Here is a 10,866-nt window from a genome sequence, read left to right as displayed (position 1 = left end):
ACTTAAAGGAAATATACAGAATAAAAACATGAGAGGACTCTTAGAATTTGTCTTTTGTTATTAGTTAAAGCCTTGAGGAAAATGGAAGCTTTGTCCATATTAGCATGTGAATTTTTCTTTCCTATTTTTTTTTTTTATTGCCACCAGGGTAATTACTGAGGTTCGGTGCCTAGACTATGAATCCACTGCTCCTGGTGGCCATTTCTTTTTTTCCTTTTTTTAATTCTTTTTCCTTTCTATTTTATTTGGTAGGACAGAGAAAAACCGAGAGGGGGAGGGGTGATCAAGATAGAGAAAGATAGACATCTATAGACCTGCTTTGCCACATGTGAAGAATCTCTCCTGTTCAACCCAGTCCCTGTGCATGGTTATGTGTGACCTCAACTGGGTGCACCACTGCCTATCCCCAGAAAGTTTTATTCATTTATTTCTTCATTTATTTATTTATTTGCTTATGTGGTTTCAAACCACGCTTAATAGGTTCTCTGCTTATAAAACATTGAAAATTTAGATTCTCCACTAGAATTATGTCTACTTTTTCTTGGACTTTTTTGGTTTCTTTATAATGTTTTTTGGAGGAGAAAGATAACAGAGGAATAGTAGACCAAATTTAGATGAAATGGCAAGTGCTTTAATAGGAATGTTTTATTGTCTCTGCCCGGAGTTTCCAAATAGCTTATATGGTGAAAACACTGCTTTCATAAAAGTGGAATACTGTTGGTTACAGGAGATTTTGTCCTTCCTACTCCAAATTCACTGACGGGAAGGCCCCTTCATTCTTTGGGGTCACTGACGAGGGCTGTGGTGGAGTAGGAGTAAGGGCTGAGCAGAGCAGCAATGGTGTAACGACGCTGGCCAGAGTCGTTTGCTGTGAACACCACCTGAGAGAGAACACAGACAGAATGATTTCTAACAGGGTTCAACATGTGAGTTGTGGACAGAGAGACCACTGAAAACCCAGTGATACATTGGTTATTTGTATCTATTTTTAATCTCTCTTTTTGTAACCATTAGAATAAAAGACACAAATTCAAATATGTGGGCATAATGAACGGAGGACTTCCAGAGGTATGGCTATGGAGTAGCAGCAGCTGTGCTTTGCTCTCTCTGATCAGCTAGGAAAAGCAATGGAAATCACCTGAAAACTCAACAAAATACAACTACTGGAGCTGTGCACGGCCCTTGGAACAGGAGTTCTTTACTCCTGTTTGTAGAATCAAGTTTCTCTCCTTTTTTAAGTGTTTATTTATTTGTTCATTTATTTATTCACGAGAAAGATAGGAGGAGAGAAAGAACCAGTCATCACTCTGGTACACATGCTGCCAGGGATTGAACTCAGGACCTCATGCTTGAGAATCTAATGCTTTATCCACTGCACCACCTCCTGCACCACAAGTTTCTCTTTTTTAACAAGCTCACACTGGAAATCAGGGTGGCACCAACCTGATTGAGAAAAATCACTGAAAGCAGGCAAATTCTTAAAGAAGGGAAAATACAGAAAACAGGAATCTTATGACCTAAGTTGGTGACTCCCAATCCCAACACAGACTTAGAGACCTAAGGTGTTAGAATGAGAAGAGTAGGAATGACACCCCATTCCACACCCCATTTTACAGATAAGCAAACCAGAACTCCGAATTTGGTTGTTTGAATAAAATTTATGTAGTAAGACAACCAAGTGAGAAGTTAATGCTCCTTTCTCCAAATGTAGGGGTTATGAATTCCCACTGTGAATTTTCATACTCTACCATAAATATAATTTTTTATGTATACAGTGAAATAAAAGCTTTAGAAGGCTCTACTGACAACATAAGCAATGTTGAATTCTACAATATCACATCCATGTGCTGGAGCTTATTTAATCACAACAAGGCAAATTGTTGTTCCGTGTGTTGCTTCTGTTAATCACATGGTTTAGGCAAATGTAGTGGATTTTATTCTATCACAGATGCGGAATACTTTAGATCTCCAGAGTGAGGCAGTGAAATAATAAAAAAAAATGGTTTAGGAGAGAGAGAAAGGATAATGAGAATATATCCTATTCTGTTTATTTTGTACACAGGCCTGGACACCCTGGAACATTTTTTCCCAACTATACAAAAAAGAAAACTTGATTGGGGATGGGAGAAGAAACAATATTATTGAACCATATCAAAACCAAAAATAACATCATGGCAAGAGGAGATGAGAGTCATGTGAGCATCTCCCCAGAAGAGAGAGGATTTTAGTCACTAAGCTGCAGGTGCTACCATGATGCCAACCTGACTTCCCTGGGCAGACAGCCTCACAATGTGTCCTGGAACCCCACCTCCCCAGAGCCCTGACCCACTAGGGAAAGATAGAAACAGGCTGGAGGTATGGGTTGACTTGCCAATGCCCAAGGCCAGTGGAGAAGCAATTACAGACGCCAGACCATCCACATTCTGCACCCCATAATGGGTTTTTGTCCACGGGCCTATGGTGGTGCACCAGGTTGAGTGCACATAATACTAAACACAAGGACCCAAGCAATGATTTAGATTCCTAATGGGAAAAGAAAATGGTCACTAGGAGCAGTGGATTCATAATACTGGTGTGGAGCCCCTAGTGATAACCCTGGAGGTGGGAAAAAATTGGTCTAGGAAGTCTGGCGGTAGCGCAGTGGGTTAAGCGCATGTGGTGCAAAGTGCAAGGACTGGTGTAAGGATTTTGGTTCGAGCCCCCTGCTCCCCACCTGTAGGGGAGTCGCTTCACAGGCAGTGAAGCAGGTCTGCAGGTGTCTTTCTCTCCCTCTTCTCTGTCTTCCCCTCCTCTCTCCATTTTCTTTCTGTCCTATCTAACAATGACGACATCAACAAAAACAATGAAAAACAACAAGGGCAACAAAAAAGGAAAATAAAAATAAAAAATATTTTTTAAAAAAATTGGTCTATACTCCAGAGGGATAAAGTATAGGGAACCTTCTAATTGAGGGGGTGGGATACAGAACTCTGTTGGTGGGAATTATATGGAATAGTACCCCTCCTACCCCACAATCTTGTTAATCATTTTAAATCACTAATAAAAAGAAAAAGGAGAAGGGACACTGCTAAAGGAATAGGTTTCTGGAAACAACTGGAGGAAATTCCTTATCTCTTACATTGACGTTGGCTTCTAATCCCACTTGCATGCGCCTAAAAATGGCATTGTCTATGCTAAAATAAAAAAGTAATAAAAACAATGGATTGAAGTTAAAAAAAACAATATTTGAGATTCTGACACAGAACTGAGGTCATCAAAGGGGAGTATGAGAGAGGCAAAAGGCTCAAGGACATCCAATGGGCTGTGAGTGAGCCAAAGTGGTGCCTTGAGTGTGGTGAGTGCACTCTGATAACACTTGATTTGAAGAGAAATGAGATGCATATGAGACCTCAATTTTTAAAAATCCAGAAAGTGAAGGGAATTACTAACTCCAAAAGGAGTTTTCTAGGCCACTTGGGAGTTAGAGTGTGTGTGTGTGTGTGTGTGTGTGTGTGTGTGTGTAGAGTGGGACACTATTAATGTAGAGGAGAAAATTCTAGGATGCCTTTTTAGAAGATGTCAGAAAAAGGACTCAGGGCTGAGCCCAGCAAGCAGCTATCACTGCAATGAGACACTGGCTTTCATGTTCAACTACTTAGTCTCTCATTCCCCATGTCATCCAAGTTCCTAGTTAGGCTCATAGTCCTACTAACATGTCTTACACTGGTCCCTTTCTTCTATTCCAAATTCGAGGATATGTTTTTACTTCTGAATTTCTAGCAGAGTGCTCAACCCATGGGAGATTTGTAATTTTTAAAATATTTGTTGAAAGAGGACATAAGGAAGCTGATGTGTAGTGAATAAGAGCAGTGCATCCTGGGCAGTACATCAGTGAATCTTCTTAGATGGTTTCACTAGGCAAAGACTCAGGGCAAGCAAGATTCACAGTTTTGGGGCAGGGGCTGAGAGTCCAAGGGGAAAGAAATATTTTGTGTTGAGTACTGTATGTGCCTGGACTGGTTGACTGAGGAGTAGAGATGTTTCTTTTGCCAACTTGTGTCCCCCTCTCCCCTCAAAAAATCAAATAAACTTTTCCATTTCCCTGACAACGCTGCCTACCAGGAGAACCATTTTATGTCCATTGAAAGCCACATCTATGACTAAGTTAGAGAGAACTGTTTCCACTCATGCTCAGCTATTTTTTTTTTTTATGCAGTTAGTTGCTCTTTAACTCTGATCAACATGTCTGGATTCTATTTCCACAAGAGCCATCTGTTTTAAATGTTTTAAGGAATTATGGACAAGATTGGGACTATATATAACTTTTACCATTCTACTTCTATTAGCTTGGGACTATGTATAACTTTGAAATTCCTTTTACCATTCTACTTCTATTATAGGGGAATCTAATGTGAACCAAGAGTTATAAACATTGTAGCAGTGTGGTGACAATAATGATATGTTATTGCTGTTTGTTAGCTTGAATTCTTAGAGAAAGGATCCCTCAAGGGATCACACTTGAGGCTAAAATAAACTAATCTGAGCCTGGATCTTATTTCTAAATATTCCTGCTCGGTGCTTATTGTCCCAGCAAACTTAGGTAAATTCTTTAACTTCTGTATGCCTTACTTTTTTTCATCTGTAAAGTGGGGATAATAGCAAGATGTGTTTCAGTGGGTTTCATAAAAAGATAAAATAGGTTACATATTCAAATCACCATGTTGGGTCAGAAGGAGGTGCAGTAGCTAAAGTGTCAGATTTAGAAGCAGGAGGTAGAGAGCTCAATTCCTGACAGTGTATACCAGAGTCAAGCTGTGGTTCTCTCCTGTTCTGCTCTCATGTCTGTAAATAAATAAAAAAATTAAAATGTGGTATAAGCCTGATAAATATATATTTTTTCTGTTTCTACTTGTAATTTGAGCTTATTACATCTATGGACATTTCCTTAAATTATTTACCAAAACCTCTAGAACTCAGATGTGTTTTGATGACAGAATTTTTAGACTCTAGAGAAGGAAAGTACTGAGCTGTCTTTTGGCAAACAAGGTTGTGAGTGTTGTCTCACCATCCAACATACTAATAGGAGTTCAACAAATAAACAATTACTTATAGTCAATAGAATGAATGACTATTACAAAGAACATCACGTGTGTGTGGGTTATGCTATTCAATGAGGTTTCAGCTCATTTGGGAAAAAAGTTTTCAAAGTATTTCTGGTTGTAGAAATTAGAGAGGGATATTATGCTGGTTGATGTTTTCCTTATGACATTTCCATGGTATATGAGGGAGAAATAGCCTTTCCTGGGATTAAAAACAATAGCAAAACTAGCTCAAGTGTCTGTATACTCACCTCTACATATTCGTGGAATGGTGAAATGCCAAGAGTCTTCCAGTAGGATTTGGTGTCTAATTCCACTTTGTATACCCCTTCTACAAACTTCTCATCAGTTGTGAGCCCATGAAGCTCTCCGGATTCACTGGTTTTCCTAGAAGATACAAACATCTTGAATAAATAAAGGATTAAGATCTGGGAGATGTCTCAGCTGGTATACACAGGATCCATGAGGGACGCCCTAAATTCAGTCACAGAAGCAGCAGCACATGTGATGCTTGGGTGTCTTTGTGTGGTGCTCTGGTCTCTCTCTCTAATGCAATGATTTTCTAAAGTTAGTGACTAAGAGAACAAATGGCATGGCAAGGTAATGACACACACAACAATGTGTCAGAGAAGTATTTTTTAAAAGTTTTTTTCCAAAGCTCAAGATACAGTTATAGTGCTTTACTCCACAAAGAGGTTTAGTGAGCTGCCCAGCAGGTGTCCATGCTCTGACATGACAGCTCCCCAAACACCAGGGGCTAGTTCACCCCAAAGTAAGACAACTGTTTTCAGTGGTGTATACATACGAGGGAGTCCAGAGTAGAATAAGAAACCCACATTTATTTATTTATTCTCTCTCTGTCTTTCTTTCTTTCTTTTTTTCTTTTCTTTTTTTTTTCTTTACCAGATCACTTTACAACTCTGGCTTGTGGTGGTGTGGGGTATGGAACCTGGGACTTCAGAGCCACAGTCATGAAAGTCTTTTTGCATAACCATTATGCTATCTACTCTGCCCAGAGGAACTCATACTTCTTCTTTCAGCCTTGGAGATGGTTCAGAAAATAAAGTATAAGGACTCCGAAGCATTTGGCCTTGAATGTGATCCACAGCAGTGCATGTCCCAGAATGATACTCATTTTTTTTTTTTTTTTGCATGCAGGTTTATTGCTGGGGCTTAGTGCCTGCACTATGAATCCACTGTGACCAATTTTCTGATTTTTTTTTTTTTATAGAACAGAAAGAAATTGAAAGGGGAGGGGAAAATAGAGAGTAAGAGAGAAAGATAGACACCCGCAGACCTGCTTCGCCATTTGTGAAGAAACCTTCCCTGCAGGTGGGGAGCCAGGGGCTCGAACCAGGGGCTTGAACCGGGATCCTTGCACAAGTCCTTGTGCTTTGTACTATGTGAACGTAACCTGGTGCTCCACCTCCAGGTCCCCATGAGATGCTCAGTTCTTTCTCTCATTGGTAAATCAATAAATCTATTTAAAAGTATATTTTATATGTCTAATCTCTTTGTTAACTTTTGGCCAACAACAAAGTAGGGAACTTTTTTCCCTTTAAACTAGGAAATTTCTATTTCCATGTAAGAACTCAAGAATTAATATTAAAAATTGTTCTTTGTTACACTATAAAAATAAAGACAGATTAAAATGGAAATTGTCTTTATTGACTCTGAACACAGCCTTTCTATCTTTCTTCTTTTCCAGAAGAAAATATATAATTCTCTTTATTTTTTTATCTTGTCCTAAGACACTTTCACACTAACATCTGTTTATTTTTGCTATGTATCCTATCTCTTGTTTGTACCCTTCTCTTAAAAATCTTCCACATTGTGCTTCTGTTTGACATTTTTCAAGTTTCTTATATATATATTATTTATTATTGGCTAGAAACAGAAAGAAATTGAGGGGGAGGGGAGATAGTGAGGGAGAGAGACACCTACAACCCTTCTTCACTGCTCATGGAGCTATCTTTCATAGGGACCAGGTCCTTGAACCTGGGTTCTTGCACACTGTGCTGTGAGTGCTTAACCAGGTGCACCACAACTTTGGCCCCTTGGCATTTTTTTTTTTAATAAACACAGATGGATTACGAATAAAACTCAATTGATACCACTCAAAAGAAAAATGGTCTTCCCCAGCATGGGTAAAGAATTGTAATGTGGTTCCTGGGATTCACTTAAAATGCACAGAAATTCTCTTCCTAGGTGACAGCTCTATTGATCTTTCTTGCTTGGTGCAGAGGGTTTCTAGTTGCATATTCCTTCGTTTACCAGGTTTCAATGTACTAACATGCCTTTTCTTTGAAATTCTCCCTGGTGGAGGTGGGAAAGGCTCCGTGAAAGTTGTAAAGCAGTTTTAAAGGTGAGAAGTCATTTTTGCACTTAATTTAGGGTGATAATGAGACTGAGCTCTGCTAGGCTTTATGAGCCTGGCACTATGTTCTGTCTCCCTTTTCTTCCTTTCTCCCGTTAACTTACCTTTCTTCCTTCCTCCCTTGCTTCCTCCCTTCCTTCCTCTTTTCCTTCTTTCCTCTTTTCCTTCTTTCCTTCCTTTCATTCTTTCTGTCTTGGCTGGACTCTCACTGCTCTGTCTTGGCTTTTTCAAACAGAGGCAGAGGGAGACTGGGAAAGATTCTATAGCACCTAAACTTCCTCCAGTGCAGTCGAGGCTGGTCTTGATCCTGGGGCCTGTGCGTAACAGAGTAGACACACTATCCAAGTGAGCTATCTTGCCAATCCCTGTGTTCTTTCTTATTGCACTCAACAGCACTAAGCCTCGCACACTAGCCTCTCCATACGTATTTGTTAGGCAAAAAATGTGCATTTGGAATAATCCAGATAAGCTGCAGGCACGTGCCTTGTCGATGCTGACTCTTAATTCATTCCTTTCATTAGTAAATTAACACAAAGTGTACATCTTTCCCCAAATCCCAAGACAAGGATTCGTAGCCTGATTTGTACATGATTGTTATGCAAAGGCCCAGGTAAAGCTGGGAAGCTCCTGATGTTATATATGTGTGAGCATCCTTGTGTTGTTTGAGTGTGGCATCTCTGGTATGTATCACTTTCTTTTTAAATATTTGTTTATTTATTCTATTTGACAGAACAGAGAGAACTTGAGAGGAAAGAGGGGAGTAGAGAGTAGAGAGGGAGAGATAAAGAGAGACACCTATGGCAGTGTTTCACTGCTCATGAAGAACCTTCCCCCTGAAGATGGGAACTGGGGGCTTGCACTCGGGTTCTTGTACATGGTAAAGTGTATGCTACTACCTGAACCCACTCATCACCTTCTTAAAGTGGTCTGTGACCCAAAAAGTTGGTAACCACTGCTGGAGTATTGAAAGGGCTGCTTCCTTCTTTTCTCTACTATTTGCTCTAAATGATGCTCTGATCACCCCCAGCTAAGCAAAGGAGGGTGTCTTTCTCAGAATGCTCCTTTCTTGCTCTTTAAAAGTTTGTTTATTTGTTTTGTTTTTGTGACCAGAGCTTCACATCTGCTTGACCTCATTGCTCTCAGCAGACTCCCAGATAAAAGACAGGGAAGAACAGGCAGGGAAGAACAAGGGGGGGGGGAGACACCATAGGACTGCTTCACTGCTTGTAAAACTTCTTCTTTGACTGGCGCTTCCCTCATGTTATAAGTGGGGTCTTCAACCCAGGTCCTCACTTACAGTAAAACACATGCTCTACTGAGTGAGTTCTCTCCTAGCAATTCTCAGGACCCATTTCACTTGTGCCAACATTGTCAGTCTGCGTGTTAAATGATAGGAGCATCTCTCTAAGAAGCGGAGGACAAATGGAGACATAATGAAATCTCATGTCTGAGTTCAGCTTACCCAGAAGCAAATGGTTCCCAGGTCTCATCAGCAGCCTTTTTGAATACTTTCACAGCCACATTGACTGCAGGACTGCCTCGGACAGCATCTAGGACTTTGACCATCAGTGGACACTTGGATTGACCCTGGGCATAGAGGAGACAAATGACAAGTCAGCAAAATTGGCAAGAGTCAAATGATTTTTTTCTTTCTTTAGTGCTGGAAATCTGGAACAAGGCAGGAAAGACATGCTAATCCCATTTCCGGTAACATAAGTCTTGGCAGTTGATGAACTTCTCCACTCAGTATAACACAGATAGGATTGTTCCCAAAGTAAAAATGAGTTCTGTTCTCAGACATGCTGCCATTAACCAGGGGCATATACAATGACTCTTAAGAGAGAAAATAGACCCTTTGAGACCAGTTGCTTTGTTAAGTTGTATCATTTGAGTGGAACTGCTGAAAAGATGCAATGTGCCATAGAACCAAACAAAATTTCCTGAGAATAATTTGTCAATTGCTACTCAAGTAATTAATTAAAATTTTCTTGAAATTAGTTGAAAATAATGTCAGATGACTTCATGGCCCATTTTATCACATGAGAACATTCTTCTAGAGAGTTGAAAAATCAGATATATGGGGTTGGGGAGACAGCATGATTATGCAGAAAGTCTTTCATGTCTGAGACTCTGAGGCCCCAGGTTCAATCCCCAGATGCACCATAAGTCAGAGAGGTGAGCAGTGCTATCGTCTTTCTCTCTCTGTATCTTTTTCTCTGTATATCTCTCATTAAAATAAATAAAATACTTTAAAAGAGAATCAGATATATACATAGAATGTTGTCATTCAAAACTTTCAGAGTCATCAGTAAGTATATTTTTATTTCTTTGTTTCTTTATGGAGCTAGAGTCTTGCACATGTTCCTGGGCTTACTTTTTATTCTGACAGAAAGACCCACAGAAAGAGAGAGGGAGAGACACCACAGCCCTGCTGCTTCACCTAGTAACATGGCTCTCCTACATGGTGGCAGAGACTGAAACCGGGATCCCGTGACTATACATCCTATCTAGTGAGCTGTCCAGTCTTCAAAAAGTAAGATTTTAATTAACTGAAGGAAAAATATTTCATAAAGATAAATGTTTCTGAAAATTCAAGACCAGTGTCTATACAAACAAATGGATCTTTTAAAAATATTTCATTTATTTAGTTAATCATTTTGGATAGAGTCAAAGGAAGTTTGAAATGCAAAGGGAGGCAGAGAGGAAAAGGGAAAAAGAGACATCTGGACACTTAGTTTACCATCCCCAAAGCTTCTCCTGTGCAGGTGGGTATCTCAGGCCTGTACTTGGATCTTTGCACATGATAACATGTGCTCCTTACTGATGTGCCACTGAACAACCCCCGTAAATATCATATCTTTACTTTTATAATCTGAGGCCCCTGAAGTGTCAGGAAGGCAAACCTGATGCACCAATGAATGTCAAGAATCTTAGCCTCAGTTCATCCGTTTTGAAGTTTGAATCAATGATATTTCAAAATAGATGCTGAATATCCTTGCTCTGGTAACAAAAGCTGGTTGGCAAAGCTAGAAGTCACCCCCTACTTCAGCTGAGGTACATAGGAGACATGGGACTGGGATTGAATACAATCAAACACTCACCGTAGGGCCAGCTTCAGACATAAATACCAGTCCAGCGAGGCAAAGGAGGAATAGACGGTGAGAGGCCATCCTGCCAAGACCTAGTGGGCTTCTGTGAAGACTATTCCCAGTGAGGGGCTTTTATACTCACTTCTCCCAAGCCAGACTGCTGATCCCTGCCCACCTGACTTTAAACCTGCTGATTCTGATTATTGACTTAGTCAACAAAAAGAGAATAAATAACCCATACAAATATGAACCTTGCCTGGAGAGATTAGAGCACTGGAACATATTAGCTTCAAGAAATATTCTTAACAGGTCATTGGAGTGG

The 10,866-nt window shown here is 40.0% G+C and overlaps 1 protein-coding gene across 1 annotated transcript; it reads right to left on the bottom strand.

Moving 5' to 3' along the window:
- Positions 1–633: 633 nt before the first annotated feature.
- On the bottom strand, positions 634–10,640 carry TTR (transthyretin). Its single transcript, NM_001291885.1, is given in 4 exon segments — positions 634–881; positions 5,330–5,465; positions 8,918–9,042; positions 10,557–10,640. Coding segments are annotated over 4 exon segments (438 nt in total). The 5' UTR covers positions 10,626–10,640; the 3' UTR covers positions 634–773.
- Positions 10,641–10,866: the final 226 nt, after the last annotated feature.

Source organism: Erinaceus europaeus, chromosome 15 (assembly GCF_950295315.1).
Source record: "Erinaceus europaeus chromosome 15, mEriEur2.1, whole genome shotgun sequence".
Classification (NCBI taxonomy): Eukaryota; Metazoa; Chordata; class Mammalia; order Eulipotyphla; family Erinaceidae; genus Erinaceus; species Erinaceus europaeus.
This window is presented reverse-complemented; position numbering and strand designations above follow the sequence as displayed.